The sequence below is a fragment of the Prionailurus bengalensis genome, chromosome D2, assembly GCF_016509475.1.
Source record: "Prionailurus bengalensis isolate Pbe53 chromosome D2, Fcat_Pben_1.1_paternal_pri, whole genome shotgun sequence".
NCBI lineage: Eukaryota > Metazoa > Chordata > Mammalia > Carnivora > Felidae > Prionailurus > Prionailurus bengalensis.
This window is the reverse complement of record NC_057351.1, coordinates 52487372-52505014: the sequence shown is the minus strand read 5'-3', so window position 1 is coordinate 52505014 and position 17643 is coordinate 52487372. Positions and strand designations below refer to the sequence as shown.

Genomic DNA, 17643 nt, shown 5'->3' with positions numbered 1-17643 from the left:
GGCAGATAATAGAAAACAAACTGTTGTAATTGTAGTAATGAAAACAGAAAACAAAATTGAATAACCACCACTCTTAGATGATGGTAAAAGAGGTCTGTGAAGATTCCAGGGCACTTTTGGGTACCTTCCCTAATTTTCACTTCAAGAATGATCATTTTTCTTTTCCTTTAAGAGGCATTTTCAATGATCTAATCATACACTCAACTTTACTTGGAGGACTTTTTTTAGCTCCAAATAAAACAAAACAAATAGAAAAAGGAGTGGAAGAAGGAACAGCAGGGTCGAAGGAGCAAGAGGAGGAAGGAAGACAGCTGGCCAACCACAGACCTGCATAAGGTGGGCAGAATGACCCCAATGAAACCAGGTGAGATGGACACAGGCACAGCCCAGGAAAGGGAGAGATGGCAGCTCTGGGTATGGGATGCTAGATAACTTCATTTGCTTGGGATACATTATTTTTTTTAATGTTTATTTTTGAGAGAGTGAACGTGAACGAGAGAGGGGTAAAGACAGGGGGACAGATGACCCAAAGCAGGCCCTGTGCTAACAGTGGAGAGCCCAGTGTGGGGCTCAAGCTCACAAACCGTGAGATCATGACCTGAGCCCAACTTGGATGCTTAACTGAGCCACCCATGCACCCCCCAGACACTTTGATTATTGTTCTTTTTTTTTTTAATTTTTATTTCTTTATTTTGAAAAAGACAGAGATAGCACAACAGGGGGAGGGGCAAAGAGAGAAGGAGGAAGAGGGAGGTTCTTAAGCAGACTCCTTGCTGTCAGTGCAGAGCTAGACATGGGCTCGAACTCACAAAACTGTGAGATCATGACCTCTGCTGAAACCAAGAGTCCGACACTTAACCAACTGAGCCACCCAAGCGCCCCTGATTATTGTTCTAACCACACTATGTTGTGGGGTGAAGTGGGCACAAGAGGCCAAAGATGAAAACGAGGAAAGAAGAGGGCATTCATTGGTGGGGCAATTCTAAAATCAGAGCTGCCTTAGCTGGTTATTTATAACTTTGGAATGTCCATGTGTCATTAAATATTTTGCTGTGGACTGTTTGGTTAAGAGCTTTTATAAAGCCTAACTCAGGAACTGAAATGGAATGGAGCCATCATATAGCAAAAAAAATCATACTTGTACTTGCAATAGAAATAGGTTTCTCTTTATTTTTTTTAAATTATTAAATATTTATTTATTTATTTATTTTTGAGACAGAGAGAGTACACATACAAGCAGGGGAGGGACAGAAGAGTGAGGGAGAGAGAGAATCCCAAGCAGGCTCCAGACTCAGCACAGAGCCCTACCTGGGGTTTGATCTCACTACCATGAGATCATGACCCAAGCCCAGATGTAAGAGTCAGATGCTCAACTGACTGAGCCACCCAGGCGCCCCCAGGTTTGTCTTTAATATTGGAAATCCAAAGTACGTTTTTGACTCTGATCTTTAAAGTCATGCTACTGTGTCTTATTCAAATTTATATCCTCCGTGCCTCTCATAGTCCCTGGCACATAGTAGGTACTCAATAAATGTTTGCTGAGTGAATGGTTGAATTAATTTAATAATTTGATGGAAGAATTGTAATCAACATTTGAGTTCATTTAAATACTCTATTATTTGGATGGACAGCCTGGGTATTACTAGGAATGCTTTACCTGAGAACACTTCCCTGGGGTGAGCTGTTACAAGCTTTAATAGAGACTGGGCCTTAACTCAACCCTAGAACTGACAGCAAGTAGAAAGGCAACCCAGCTCAGGAATTTGCCAGAGGGCCCACAAAATGAGAGATCCCTTCTACCCCTCATCACCTCAAATGCATAATCACTGAAATTTAGGAGATTAATATGTTCTTTAGAAAGATACAGAACAGGTGTGCCTAGGTGACTGAGTCGGTTGAGCGTCGGACTCTTGATTTTGGCTCAGGTCATGATCTCACTGTCAAGAGTTGGAGCCCAGGGTTGCGGTGTGGAGCCTGCTTAAGATTCTCTCTCGCCCTCTCCTTTTGCCCCTCCCCCACTCACACAAGCTAAACATGGCTGAGCCACCCAGGTGCCCCTAGAATAACTTTTTTAAATTTAATCTTCCTGAATGTAAAAATTAGGTAGTAGCTTAGCTACTAATATTCCCAGTTCTCCTGATACGTGATGGGCTATAGTCACTTGTTTCTTGACAATGCGCCCTGGTCTTTCTGCCTTTTCTCCTTCTGTGCACCTAGGAGTTGCACAGTTGTAATTCTTTGAATTACATATGGATCATGCCTTTTGAACAGTAAGTGCCTGGTTATAATATGTGAACAGTGATATTGTCTTTAAATGTGTAAATTTTGCGAAACAGTTTTTATGTTCAGACAGATTATTTAAAGTAGCATGAAAACTCATACAATGAACTACGACACAGCAGTTGGAATGAACAAATAACATCACACAATAACATGGATGAGTTTTACCAACAAAAAAGTAAACTAAAGAAGCCAGAGACACAACGGTAGGATTTTATTTATATAAAGTTCAAAAATCAGCGAACGAATCTATGCTGTTTACAATCAGGGGCGCCTGGGTGGTTCAGTCGGTTAAGCACCTAACTTCAGCTCAGGTCATGATCTTGTGGTTTGTGAGTTCGAGTCCTGAGTTGGGCTCACCGCTGTCAGCACAGAGCCCACTTCAGAGTCTCTCTCTCTCTCTCTCTCTCTCTCTCTCTCCAAAATAAATAAACATAAAAAAATAAAAAAAGAATCAGCATGGTGGTTTTCCCTGGAGCAGCCATGGGGACAGTGACCCAGTGACTGGAGATCCAGTAGGTCTGTTCCATGCTATCATATGGATTCCAGTTACATGAAGTATTCATTTTTTGGCCATACACCCATGATTGTGAAATTTGTTTTATGTAATTATAGTTTAACAAGAAGCTTCCTTAAAAATAAAAATAAGAATAAAATGACACCATTTTAAAAAACAATTTCATTTGTTAAAAATACATATTTTATAAACATGACACTTCAAAAAACTTTCTGAAAAGGAAACACCACACAAATGTAGATAGGTTTTAGTGTCTCATGTTCCGACAGGAGGGATAATACTGAATAATGGCTAAGATTCGGGACAATATATTCAAGAAACTGCAGGCTTAAATTCCCTGGTTACCACTAGCATTGTGCTTTTCTTAATGCCTGAAATGACATCTGAACAAGGGGCAGCCGCCTCAGGCAAAATGGCATTTGGGTGATTTCAAAGACCTTAATGATGTCAGGTAATTGCCTGAGGAAGCTAAAAATTTTACCTTCAATTAACTAATCAACAGCACCATACATCATCATGACTATCTCACTGCCTTCCACCTACATACTATCGGGTCAATATATGGGAGGCAGGTGTCTAAGAAACCACTTCCTCTGGACGTCTGAACCTGCACTCAGGGGCCATTTTTTAAACATTTATTGAATTAGTCTGGTCTAATTTACAATTAATGGAAAGTCTGTAGTAATGCAGATTCCATAAGCAGCTAAGGAAGGCTAAAACTTTGAACCAGAGTGTGAAGCAAACACATTTTATGTTCCTTCTACAATTATTTCTTTGCAATTCATGGAATACTTTAAGAGATCACTGAAAACATTTGGGTTTTCCTGCTTCCATTTGCTGAGTGGATGGTGTCAATAAAAACAGTAGTAATAACCACATATGGTGTCATTTTTCAGTAAAATGGGTATATTTTAAATAAAACTCTTGATTGAAATTGAGAAGTGTGAATTTGAAATTGAACAAAATTGCCAAATCTGAAGGGAAAAAGAACCAATATAAACCCACAAAAGCACTTCCTCTTAATATTCATGTCAGTAAGAAGAGGGGAAGAACATCTTCTTTTAGTGCTCGTAGCCTTAAATAGACCTCCTGTCCCCTGCCCCCACCCCACCCTTACCCAAGCCCAGCAGACTCTTCCTCACTTGCAGCCCCTACTATGCTTTCTGCTGTGCTCCTGGAACCATCCAGGAAAAGCTGTGTTTCCGTGGCCAACGAATAGGAAATATAACAAGAGTTATATGATACATGGTTTTCGCTCTCATTCCGTAGTAAAACATTTATTAAAAGCTTACCACATGTCCAACATAGTGCTGGATGCAACGGACACAATAGTAAGCCACTGCACTGCTTATATATTCAGAAGCTTGTGGAACATTCATCAGTGACTCAGAGAAGAATAAATGTAATGATACTAAACATTGCATATAATAGGAACACCAAACAACATGGACCAGTGGCAGCCTCTTTTTTAACACCTTGAAAAGCATAAAGCATATTTTATAATGCTCATTTCCTCAGAAAACTGGAATAGTGCTCCAGCTTATTGGTTTCGTAGTGTAACAGACTAATGTACCACACAGACAGAAACTGCCTATCTCCTATACTGTACGGTAACCCCTTCCGAATTTAATGCTAGACTTAAATTAAGGCAAAAAGATTACATAAAATGAACAGAAAACCCCAATGCTCCTCTTATAGCTAGAATTATACCCTGCTTGACACATTCTCAAGAGCACAAGAGATTAAACAAGGAAGTTCCCATTACAACATTGACTAGTGGAGTAATTGAGGTTTGGGACTTAACTTTTTAGTGACAGTTTCCTTATCTGGAAAATGGGCAAATAACAGTATCTACCTCACAGAATTTTTGTGAGGATTAAATGATAAAAATTATGTGAAGGACTTATATAATGTTAAAATGTTAATACATAGGAAATGTTCAATATGTGTTCATTCATTCATTTAATGTATTACTTGTGGAGTATGTATGATGTGTCAGGCTGGAGATATATATGTAGCAGTAGACAAAACACAAATATTCCTACCCTCGTGGCATTAACATTTCAATGAGGAGAAATAAATAATAAATAAGAAGATTGCATTCAATTATAATAGGTGAAATAGAGAAAAGCAAATTGTGGGAGGGGAATAGGGAAGACAGGTTGTGATTTTAAATAGAATGGCTAGGGAAGTCCCAGCCTAGCGAGGCGAGGGAGACTGCCATGAGGATGGCTGTCTGGGAGAAGAGAATTCTAGAGAGAGGAAACTGCAAACCTAAAAGCGAAGAGCTGTATGTGACTTTAGGGAGAGAATACCAGTCCATAATCCCTTCTCCAAAATTCTGGAAACAAAACCCTCTGAAGATTCTAATCATACTTATTCCCCGCCTTCTTTCACCTCCACGTCAACCGACATGACCATGTCTCTCCCTGGAACAGCATTCCATCTCCTTTTCTCTGCCAGGAGCCCCTGGAGGGCTCTGCCATGACACTTTGTGCCTGTACCTCATAGCAGTCACCTCCACCACACCCCAGTGCTATTAAGTGCTTGACTCCTACAGGGACAACTATTATTACTCTTCTATTATTGCTTATCCTGTCCAACAAGAATGAAAAAAAAAAAAAAAAAAAGCTAAAGAACTGTCCTTAGAGGGATGAGGGCAGGATATTAAGACTTCAACAATAACATCTTCCTCAAAGGTAGGATCTCCACCTGAAAGCTGAGCATTTCTATATGTTTGAAGAAAATCTTGGCTGTAATTGTGACATATAAAGAATTTTTATTCTTTTTTTTAATGTTTTTTAAATTTATTTTGAGAGAGAGAGACATACAGAGCACAAGCGGGGGAGGGGCAGAGAGAGAGAGGGGGAGACAGAATCAGAAGCAGGCTCCAGGCTCTAAGCTGTCAGTAGAGCCCGATGCTGGGCTTGAACCCGTGAACTGCAAGATCATGACCTGAGCCAAAGTCGGATGCTCAACCAACTGAGCCACCCAGGTCCCCAAGAATTTTTTATTCTTAATGGGGAAATAAAATGAATAAGGAAGTAAAATCCTGGGGGGCAGGCAGGTAGATGGAGTGGAGAAAGGAAAGGAATAAACAGAGAGGGAAGGAAGGATGAAGGGCATAATTAAACTATAAAAGAAAAATATAAACAAGTTTCACAGAGACAAACTCAATAGGTATTTCTCTTCCTGTAAGTACTTTGGGGAGTGCAGGGTACCGTGAACTTTTTCCTGTAGTTGTATTTGGAAAGTGTGTTTTAAATATTTAAGATTTTGAATGATACCAAACTTCCCTTTCAAATTAGAAAAAAAAATCTAATGGTTAGAAAATATGCCTTAAAAAATTGTTTTTAACGAGAAGCTGTCTCATTGGCTTTCATCTGGAAAATCGTTTAAAATTGGCAGTGACTTTTTCTTTTTTTTTCCCTTTTTTTTTTTTTTTTTTTTTTTTTTTTTTTTTTTTTTAGTAGCTACACGTTAAAGTGTTCAGTCACCTCAAAAACCTCGAGGCAACTGCCGGATGTTCCAAAGTCAAGATCCTCCACAGACAGGAAATGCCTCTGCCAGCTCCAAGGTCTCCTCCCGGCAGCCCTCTCCATTGTCTGCACAGATTTGTGTACATCCGACTGAAAAGGTTTACCGCCTACTGGAGCCAATCAAAGAGCCACCTTAAAAGAAGGGAGTCAGTGAGGGCTTTCTAGTTTTTCTAGCTAACACTTAGTGCCCATTCTGTACCACGTATAACGCTCCCTCTCAGGTGAGCTGCTCACCTCTCTAGGAACTGGGGCTGAGAATTCACATTTCCCAAGGTCCCCAACCAGCAAGAGATGTAGGAGACTTGTCAGCCATACTCGCAGCCCTGTTCTTATCCACCATGGTATAATTTCTGCAATAGGCGTCTCCACAGCCAGATCTGAAGGGGTAGCTGCTGTTCGGAGGACCTTGGATCAATTTTGGTGGGTGGTAGGAATCTCCAAAGTGCTTGTCATTTGGATTCAACAATACCAAAAAATGTTATCAAGGGACTGAAATTCGATTAGACAAGTACAGAGTCCAGCTGGAATCTCATGAAACCCCAAGCGACGAAAAGGAAATGTTGGTATAACATCTGATTATTTTTACAAGATACCAAACTCCTAACCATTTAGAAGCATCCTGGGTAACTGTTTGGTTCTCCACCTTCTGTCCCGTGTTACCAGTCACAAAAGCCTCACCTCCAATCACAGATTTAAAGGATCATTGATATTCGATTTTAAAGAAAAATCTAAAGAGTGAGCTTCTGAGTTCACGTCATCTTCCACAAGGCAGTATAACTGGAATGGGAATTTTGGTAAACACAGTCTGTCCCCAACAAAATGCACTTCCCCCAAGTCTGAATACATTTTCTTGAATCTCTACCCTGTCTCCATTAAGTAAAATGAATATTCACAGCAATGAAACCACCACCAAAAAAAAAAAAAAGTTGTCAGAAATGTTGAAAGAGAATAGGTACTTTCACTATCAGAGATGGTTTCCTCTTTTCCCACAAGATGTTTTATCAGCTTTCACCCTGAGAAAACCATAAAAAGTAAGAAAAAGTAACCTTATGCAATAGTTCTCTAAATAAAATACTACACAGCAGGCTAGTCATCCCTAAAAGGGATGTTGTTTAAAGAGTCAAAGTACATCATCCAACAAAATCAATATCCTATTAAGTTAGAAAGGGTTCTGAATATCAAAGACCGACGAACTGAATAACTTAAAGTATAAGTACATGACCCAGGGGATTAATCACACACTGTCATGGTGAAATTAGGGCAATTCTTCCAATCATTAACGTTTTGCTTACAAAAATGTGCTTTTCTGTTTGTCTTTCTGCTAAATGATAACCGTTTTCAAGTTGAATCTCCTGATAAAAAGAGTTAAAAACAAGACAGGAGTTGTGCTGTAAAGGTCATACATGCTGCTTCAACATGAAATAGCCAAAAGACAAACAAATGAAAAATGCCTGGATTGTAGGAAGAATTTGTAAATATTCATTGGCAATCTTCAATGGGGCATTTTGAAAACACGTAATGCCAACCTGTGTCCTGAGAACACTGTATTTCTCCCAGTGAACATGCTCTTGATTCTTAAGAATATGTCTAGATTCAGGAGCACCTGGGTGGCTCAGTCAAGCGTTCAACTTTAGGTCAGGTCATGATCTCACAGTTCATGGGTTTGGCCCCCATATCAGGCTCTCTGCTGGCAGCACGGAGCCTGCTTAGGATTCTCTCTCTCTCTCTCTCTCTCTCTCTCTCTCTCTCTCTCTCTCTCTCAAAAATAAGAATTTTTTTAAAAAGAATATGTTTAGATTCAGAACATGAGTAACTTGAGGAGGGTTGGGAATAGCTTTAAACTGGAAAACACCCTGGTTTCAAGAACTGTCTACTTTAAAACAAGATTTCACCCTTCAACTTTTCTAGTGCCAATCAATACATAAGCCTGTATTTCTCTGCTTGATCATCATGATACAGTTATTCCCAAAAATAAACATTAACCAGAGGTTATCTCCGGGAGTGAAACACACACCAACTGATTTCAGGATTGCTTTAATACCATATTAGGCCCACAAGCGTCCCATTTTCCAAAACTCTGATACTGACAGTCCCTTTTTCAAATGAGACTGATTATGATCCTTGAACCTGACATGTAACCTGTCAGGCAGGGTCTGGGAGTTGGGAGCCTGCCATTGATGGGAAGGGAGACCCTCCAATTGGAGGTCAACTTTGGGCCCCAACATTGAGAAGACACAGAGAACAGGGGGAACAATAAAGAGCTTGAAGTGAGTTGGTAACTGGGGGGGTGGAAAGGATCACGTGGATCAGTTAGACCATCTTCATTCCACAGATGAGAGAACTGAGGCCAAGAACTAAAATTCCAACCCAAATTATTAAATTTCCAGGCCAATTCACACCTCTCTGCTTAAGGAACTGGTACTAATTTTCTCAGAAATGTAAATTCACAGGCAATTCCAGGAGCCTTCCTGAAATCTAAGGAGGGATAATGTGACAACTCGCTAAAAGTCTTCACCTGAGTGCTCATGTCTAGGGAACCAGAACCCTGGTCAGCCATGCCAGGGGTGGAGTCATTCCTTCAGGAGCCCTCAGGAGGCACCCAACTCCACAAACAACTAGAGGCCTCCATGAAGGCCCAGGCTAGAAGGAAGAGGTTTCTGGGCCTCTCCCCCAACAGGCCTCTCATCATTTTCCTGGAATGTCAGAGACCTGATGGCTCAGGTAGGCAAGCAACTGTATGCAATCCCCGGGCTAGTCAGAAACCTCAGGCCACCCTTCCTCTCAGCCCCACACCCACCCTTACCTGGGCGCTTCCATTCCCCCATCTCACAATACCCATTCCTCGGCCCTTTGGCCTCCCCTCAGCCATTAGACTCCTGCTCCCACCCGGCTAGACAAGGCCCTTCTTTCTCCTTCCTCCCTCTCAGCCATCCCCACCTCCTGCTCTCACACCGACCGAAGTTACTGGAAGGGAAGCAAGTGAGAAAGGAGTGAGGGGGTATAGGTATTAGGGCCCCACCTGCTTCTACACCTTGGAACAGTGGTTCTCAAAACTCAGGCACTCCGACCAACAGCTGTGACACCACCTGAGCCCTTGTTGAAGTGCAAATCCCGCTCCCACCCAGACCTGCCAAATTATAAACTCTGTCGACGGGCCGGCAATGAGTATCAAGAAGTCTGCAGGTGCTTCTGAAGCTCGCTGAAGCTTGAGACCCGAAGCCTCGGCGCAAACTACCTCCCTGCTCTTGCCCGCCAGGCCCTCCCTCCCCCTCCGCGGACCCCCCTTACCCTGGCTCGGCCGCCTCGGGATGACGCAGTGTTGACTCACGCGGGTCAAGGACGGTGGCCCGGGCCAGGCTGGGAGCCGAGGCGAATCAATGGGGTTCGGCGGCCCCGCGCTCAGCCGCGCGGCCGACCGCGGCCGTCGCTCTTCCCGCCACCCGGCACGCCGGGGTTTCCCACCTGCAGCGCTCGGGGGTCCGCGGGCGGGAGCCTCCCCCTGCGGCGACGCACGCACACCGAGCCCCTCCCCCCGCCCTCCCCCTTCCTTGGGGAAAGGCCCAAATCTGTTTCCAGGAGCCCACCCACCCGCTGCCTCGCGCAGCCCCGCGCCCAGCCCCGCGAGGCGCTTGCGTTTGTTTCCCTGGAAGTAAGAGAGGTCCGACTAGATCAGTCGTCCCACCGATGGGTTTATTTTATACACAAGTTACTCATTTAAAAAAAACACCAACAACAACACCACCACCACCGTTTTGGCCTTTTTTTTTTTTTACAGCGAAAAAATTATATATACACACATTATAAACACTGTTTGATATAAAACACAATATCTACAGTCTACTTACAGTTAATCAACTTGCTACTTCTAGTTCGTCTGTGATTAATTTCAGTCACCGACGAGTCAGTTTGTCTGCTTGATTTGTACTGTACTATTCCTTTAACACCTTGGTCATATAGGTACTTAGTGACAGTGCAAAACAAGCATTTAAGATTCTTATCAACTATTTCTCTTTGACAGAAAGAACACACACATCCCCGAGACAGAAGCTCTGAGATCACTTTGGATTTAAGGCAGCAGTATAAGAATGTAATATAAAAGTAAAGAACATTTCCTTTAAAAATATTCCAAGGCTGCCTGAAATGTGGGCCCCTTTTCCAAGGCATACCTCTGGATCTGGGATGCCCTTCTGCTTTTCCATTAAGTAGGATGTAGATACAGATTGTAGAAACGTCATTCAAGAAGATCTTACTAAAATCTTTAAAGTTATAACTTAAAAATTTAACAAAAAATTCAAAAATTACTTTTTATAAATAGAAAAAACAATTTCCTTTTTAAAAAGGGGGTGAATCTAAGCAGTGAAGAGTCCCTTCATCATTCAACCTAAAATCAGTACATAAACCATTTAAGTCAAAATTAAGATTTCAGTGTAAGTTTGCTGTTTAGCCAGTGCACCAAATATTTTGGGTTTCCAGAATACCAGAAAATTGATTCCCTTTCTCAGAGTTTTCCAGTATCGCCTATGGAGATTCTCTGTAGCAAATGTTATTCCCAAATCCAGTTTTCCGAACATGCCAATGTCTACGGTCATCATCCAGCATTAAAATAGCCTTTATCGCCCTCAATGTCCACTTCCTGATCAGAATCCTCTGAAATCTCTGACTCAAGGTCTTCCTGGGAGGCAGGGGAGGGCGAACACTGAGAGCTATCTAGAACACCTTTATTCTGCTCACTGGTCAAGTCTTGCCTTTGGTCACAAGGATTGTCCAAACTTTCCAGTTCTTCTTTTTTATTGCTTTGAGGGTTTTCCTGGATGAAAGGAATGAAAGTGAAATTGGTAGGCTCGTGAAATATGGAGGCATAAGAGACGTAGATCAGAATGTGTTTTCATTCTTTATCGTCTTTAAAATGTTTAGTTTATCTATTGCTTTCAGCTATAATCTTTTTATTCAGAAAACACATATTTGTGCTTCTGTCTCACTTTAGAATAAAAGTGCCTGTCACATCAGAGAAAGATCATGCTCTTGTGAGAAAAGAACAAGCAGTCACAAATATAACTAAATGGGTTGTGTCAAATGAACACTTAGCTCCAGCCCAGACTCATGGTCTCAAGGTTCTAAGAGTTTAAGGGAGAAGGGAAATCAGATTACTAGATACACACTATCTTCATTCTTCAAGTATTTTTAAACCTTGCCAATTAACAGGGTCTCTCAGCCATTTAAAAACTATGAATGCTATGTAGTGAATTCAGGAGAAAGTTTCAAAATCATTAGATTGAATCCTTTTTCCTCCATTTTCTGGACTAAATTTATAAACTTATAAATGATACGGAGCAACTTACAAAATCATGGCAAAGGTAAAAATGCAAAACTGAAAGGATGTTGCCAACTGCAAAGGGAGACAATTCACTGCAATTTACTTAAAACCTGGAGAAAATTTCTGGAATATATATTCCCACACATTACATAGGAACCGCTATTTTAAAAATTCCTGGTAAACTGCAGTCAAATCTTTGACCAAGAACCAAATAAGTGAGTGAATTCTTAATCCTGTTTGTCTAAAATAGACATAAACACTACAAAGAAATATTATGATATATTGCTATGGTTTTTTTTAAGCAAGACTATAGAATAATATATTCACCAGGCTTGCAACTAAGTAACAAATAGATGCACGGGGTCAGAGATTGAGAAGGAATCTGCAAATTTTTAAATCATGTTAGAATAATGAAATTATGGGATATTTTCTGTTTCAAAGTGTTGTGACACCATCTGATTTTTAATGAAAAAGTTATGATTGCTAAATTTAAAAATGCACACTGCTTTCAATTTCCCCACTCGTATTACTGTTTCAAAAATATTTTATTTATTCTAAACTGTACATACACTGACAAATGAACAATACAGCAATTGTCAGATAACTATGAAGAAGACCTGCAGATTAGAACATCAAAAACAAATCTTTAGCTTTAAGTCAAGAGGTTTTTCAAAAACTGAATTAGCCTTTACTTTTTATCGCATATTGCGTAACAAGGTCATTGGAAAAAAAGACTGTTAGTAAGTTTCAGCTTGTATATTCTCTTACATGTCTTATATTCATTTTAAGAGCTGGCAATAGGTGGGAAATAATTTTAAACTCTTTGATATTTAATTCTTCTAAAAACAGTGCAAACAAGACTGAAAGGTGTTTATTTCCTTATATTTACCCTTGAGCTCTGCCTGGTTTTATTATGGCTGTGTAAATAAAAGAAACAATTTTCTCCCAAAGATAACTGCTTAAGTCATTTACTGTCAATTACTTTATCTTTCCTGCGTTAATTAGATAAACAACATATGGGGTTTATAAAACAATTAGCCCGGAGTTTTACTAGCCAGTGTGTGAAAACCCAAGCATAATTGATATAGGAACTGCATTAGGTGCTTTTAGCATTACTGCCACCTGAGCAACTCATCCTGAATTTCAGCAAGACTATTTGCCTTTTTAATCAAGGTGAAGAGGTTAAATAGTCTCTCAAATGACTTTTGCATACAACCCATAACAGGCTTCGCATTGAGATAACATGATAAAAATATTTATTTCCATAGAAACACAACCATGTCGATACCTGTTTTAGTCTTCTCCATTTAGCGCGACGATTCTGGAACCAGGTTTTGACCTACAGGAAAGACAGAAAGAAAACTTGCCACGAACCCAAGGCGCCTGGGGGGGTAATGGAGAAGCTGATCCGCGGCTGTCAGCGCTCCTGGCGTTAGATAGAGCGATGAGACCCGCCACAGCGCAAGGTGGCTCCAAGTCTGTCTTCCGCCTGCGACCCCCGGCCCAGGAATCGGCCCAGAGCCCACAGGCGCGCTCACCTGTCTCTCGCTGAGCTGCAGCATCTTGGCCAGACGCTTCCTCTCCGGCGGAGAGAGGTATTTCTGGGTCTCAAACTTCTTCTCCAACTCGATGGTCTGGTCGTTGGAGAACCTCACCTGGCCACCTTTCCTTTTATGCAGAGGCCTCTGCAAGAAAGGGCTCCAGAGCAGAGGTTTGCCTAGGGGAAGCGAGAGAGCAAGAGAGCCTAGGGTTAGTGGGTGACAGCCCTGGACCGGCCAGGCCCTGGGAGTGACAAAGGGGAGTAGGGGACACAGGAGGACACTCAACCAGACATGTTCACATATGCCCACCCACCCAAGGACCCAATACGTGCCCACCAAGACACATACATACCCAGAGACAGAAACACGCAAAGTCACACACACATACGCTGCATATGCATGCAGACGACGTTTGTACACTCACAGACACAAACGGCCATCACACCCATAGCTGGATTCAAGCGCAAATCTTTTGACCCCCAAAAGAACACCCACTATAAATTGAGCTTAAAAATAAACCCTCTTGAACGAGTCGCTCTCGAATTTATACACAACTCTTCTCACTTCTAGGCCCTCTCACTTGGTGAGCCGCACTTTCCAAATACCCAGAGTCTGTCTGTGTTGGGAAGGAACCGGGCTGTTACACTACCCAAGGCGTTCCGGCCGCGGGCAGGAGCCTGCTTGGGAAGCCCTCGGGCCAGGCGCCGACTCTAGGCCGTTCCTGGAGCTTCCAATCCTAGCTCCAGGGAGCAGCGGCCTCCTCTGATTTCACACCCGGCGGCGGGGGCGGCCAGTTAAAGCTACCCCGTGGGCTATGGCAACATTTCCGTCAATGTGTTTCCTGTTGGTCTATCTCGAAAAACCCTTTGCTTCCTCCTGCGCGGTCCCAGCAGTAACCCAAGGAAACCCAGGGCGCGCTCTGTGAAAACGTTCACCCCAGGCCGTGCCCGGCTGAGGGTCCCGCTCTGGCCCCAGCAGGCGAAGACAGTCACGCCAGGGGTCACCGCCCGCACCAAACCCTCGAGGCTGGAATCAAAAATACAGTAAAATATTTTTTTAAATAAAGAACTAAAATATAATCCCCTCCAAATCTGTCTAACGATGAGAAAGAGGGGTGGAGAGCTGTGCTAGATGCCGCTTCATAAACATGAGGTTATTAAAATGTTAATTAATGAAAATGCTAGTCTGTCTCTAGGGTCCCTACAGAAGCTGCCAATAGCTGAGAGAAAATTTAAAACCCTGGTGGCCCAAGGCAAGGACCCCCCCCCTTTATTTCCCCCTGGGCTTCAGATGCCAAAGACGCCAAAGGCCACCCGGAGTGCGGCTCACCGTTGGCTTATTTCTTAGGCCGCGCACTGAGGGGGACAAGCCCCGAAAATACCATATGCCCTAGGTGTCCTCACTGCCTTTCCTACTCCAAAGACCTGTCAGTCCGTCCGTCCGTCCGTGGGTCTGCAGGCCTGCCCCCAAACACTGAAAGCTGGCATTGTTGGTTTGGTTTTTTTTTTTTTTTCCAGATTTTGCTTACGTCAGGCTTCAGACTAGTGCAAAACAGCCTCGGGGAAAAAAAAAGGAAGCAACTGGTTATTTTAGCTGCCATAAAGTCACATCCCACACAGAGGAAATGAACAATATCAGAAAAACGGATCCCGGCTATCAGAAGTCGAGTGTTTCCTGAATTTGTCTGTATTGAGGATGTCGATAAAATAATCAGCAGCGTGCACTACTCCGGGGGAAGGGTCTGCTTCATGCAGCCAGGAAAACACTTAACAGCTTCTGAAACCAGATTTACTCCTATCGAGAACTCAAGATTTCCTGTATGAACGGAAAGGGTCAGGCTCTTTCACTGCACAAGCTTGTTGAACCAGGTCCAGCCTCGTAACCACCCGGGCCCGGCAGCTATCCCTGCCCCACAGGGCCCGCCCGGGGCGCCTTGGCACTCCCTTCCCGGTCCCTCCAGCTAAGGGGACCCCACCCCGAGCGACACACGCGCCCCAAGACTGCCTTCGGCCACAAGCCCCCGTGGCAGCGCTAGAGGTCTCGCCCGGGCCCGCGCGCCCCGACGCCTGCAAGGTGCAGGAAAACCAATCTGAGTCATGGTGCGGTCAGCCCGGCCGCGCGCCACTGGGGCCCGCGCCTCCTGTCCCCGCGCGCGCCCGAGAGCCGCTTTTCGATCGCTTTTGCCACAACTTTCTATTGCCTCCCACTCCGCCCCCGCCGCCTCCTGGACGCTGCCACCTGCCGGGTGGCGCCTTCCTCGCCGCTGCCGCGGCTCGGCCCCGCCATGACCCGGGCCGCCTTACCCAGGGGGTCGTGGCGGAACAGGGCGTGCGTGTAGTCGTTCACCGTCCGGGGGAAGGGGTACAGAGGGCCCCCGAAGCCGCTGGATCCGTAGGCGGCGGCCAGCGCGGCAGCGGAGTGGTGCGAGAAGGCGGGGTGGATCGGCGTGGGCTCGTACACCGGGGTCCGGTAGGAGGACACGAGGCTTGTGAAGGAGGAGTTGGGGGACGGCAGCGTGGGGGCGGGGGTGGGCGCGGCGGGCCCGCGGCCCAGGATGTCCTCGATGTAGAACGGCGTCGGGTGCGCCGGCTGCAGCAGCGGCGTGGGCGCGTACAGCGGCACCCCCACGGCACCCGCCGCCGCCGGCCCGGGGTGTGGGTACTGCATGGCTCCGCTGCGCTCCGGCCCCTCGGAGAGCTGGCGGCCCGCGCCGCGGCGCTACATTTATCCGCGCTCCGCGCTCCCGGCGATAGGCTCTGCCGCCCACGGGGTGGGGCCGCGCTCTCTGGCCCCTTCCTGCCGCCCGGCCCTGCGGCCAATGGCGCGGAGCCCCGGGAGCCGCCTCCCGCCCCCACCCTTGGCCCGCCCCCGCCGGCCGAGCTCCCCGCCCCCCGGGACGCGCTCGCTTGCAGCCTTTTAGGACCCTGCGCCCCGGTGCCCGGCTGGCCGCCGCCGTCGCTCGGGGTTCCAGGCACCCTGGTCCGGGAAGCCCTCGAAGGAAGCCCAGGGCCATGTCCGTCGTGGGAAGACACGAGGAAAATAGCGCCTGGAACACACGGACCCAAGTGGCCCCAGCCCCTGTCGGGAGGCAATTCTGCCGAAACTCGGGGGGCACTGGTCCAGGACCGGGCCCAGGGTGACAGGGGCCTGTCCCAGGCACGGAGCAGCTGGACTCGAGCCTGGCAGGCGTAGAGGCCGCTGGCAGAGCCGCGCCTTCGCAGGCCTGAGAGTACTGTCCCCGTCGGCGCGCTCGCTGGAGTAACGGTGGCACTGGCTGTTGCCCGGGGCGTCTCCGGAGCACGTATTGGGAGAGTGCCCTGAATTCCTGGGGCAGCCCCAAGGACAGAAGTCCAGCCCTTAGCTGCGTCCTACTTGGGGTAAGGACGACTAGACTTCAGGGTCTCCGGGCTCGTGGCGGCTCCAGCCCCTTTCATTTGTGGGCCCCCCGCACTCAGCCACTTCCGTGAGGACGCTCGCAGAAGCCGCTTCGGGGAGGAATCAAGGGAAGGCCTGGGTCTTACGGCGCCAGGTAGAATTTGTGCAGTCTTCTCCGATCCAGTGGGGTTGCTCTGTGTCCCCTATCCCCGGGTCCTGGGGTCGCAGCTGCGCGCAGCACTGCTTTCCAGTTTTGCACGTGTTTTCTATTGAATCCGTGGCTCTACCCCTTGTGGCCTCGGCTCTGTGCAGCTCCACTCGCCTGCGGGGCAAGGGGGCATTTTCTTGATTGACGCCCTCCTGCGGTCGTCACACCTCGCGGTGAGCAGTTTCTGTTAAGGTCCTCCGTTAATCGTGGAGATGCAGATTGCCCAGCTTTTTCTGTTGAGATTTTTTATTTACATCTTGGAACTATTTTCCGACTACAGCGGGGTGGCAGACGAAGGAAGAGTGGATTGGCGTCTGGTTGAGCCGAGTTCGAGTTTCACTGCGCACATTTCTGTTGAGCAATTAGTGTGTGTCAGCAGTGAACAAGACAGATGTAGTTTCTGTCCTGTAGTTTCGCCTGTCTGACGGAGGCGAGAAACAAACTTTAATGCAATGGCTTATGTGTGTGCTAGGAAGGAGAAGTACATAGTGATCTGAAACTTTACAACCGAGGGACATCACCTAGTTGGGGGAGGGGGTTTGTTAAGGGAAGGAGAGTGTTCTCCAAGGAAGTGATGTTTGCAAAGTGAGTAGTTGTCAAAGAACCTAAGGAGGGACGAATATTCCAAGTTGAAGGAGTAGCATGTGAGTGCGGTCAGTGAAACTTTGGTCAAGTCATTTTCCCTGAGCTTTTCTGAAACATTTGGAACTTAGCCTAAAGGCTCCTAATCTTTTGGGGGTGGAGTCATAGGCAACTTTGAGAATCTGATGACAGGCAAAAGCTACAAGCACAGACAGACCCAGTGAGCGTAACATGCTATCATTTGAGCTAAAACATTAGGAGAGGGCAAGGATATTTATCTGTGCCTT

General features: G+C 45.5%; 1 protein-coding gene across 1 annotated transcript; it reads right to left on the bottom strand.

The window, feature by feature from the left end:
- Positions 1-10008: 10008 nt before the first annotated feature.
- Positions 10009-16014, bottom strand: HHEX (hematopoietically expressed homeobox). The gene is made up of 4 exons (XM_043596990.1): positions 15495-16014; positions 13189-13367; positions 12939-12989; positions 10009-11143 (listed from the first exon to the last, which is right to left on the bottom strand). Exons 1-4 carry the CDS (start codon positions 15856-15858, stop codon positions 10925-10927), a joined length of 813 nt encoding a protein of 270 aa, XP_043452925.1. The 5' UTR covers positions 15859-16014; the 3' UTR covers positions 10009-10924.
- Positions 16015-17643: the final 1629 nt, after the last annotated feature.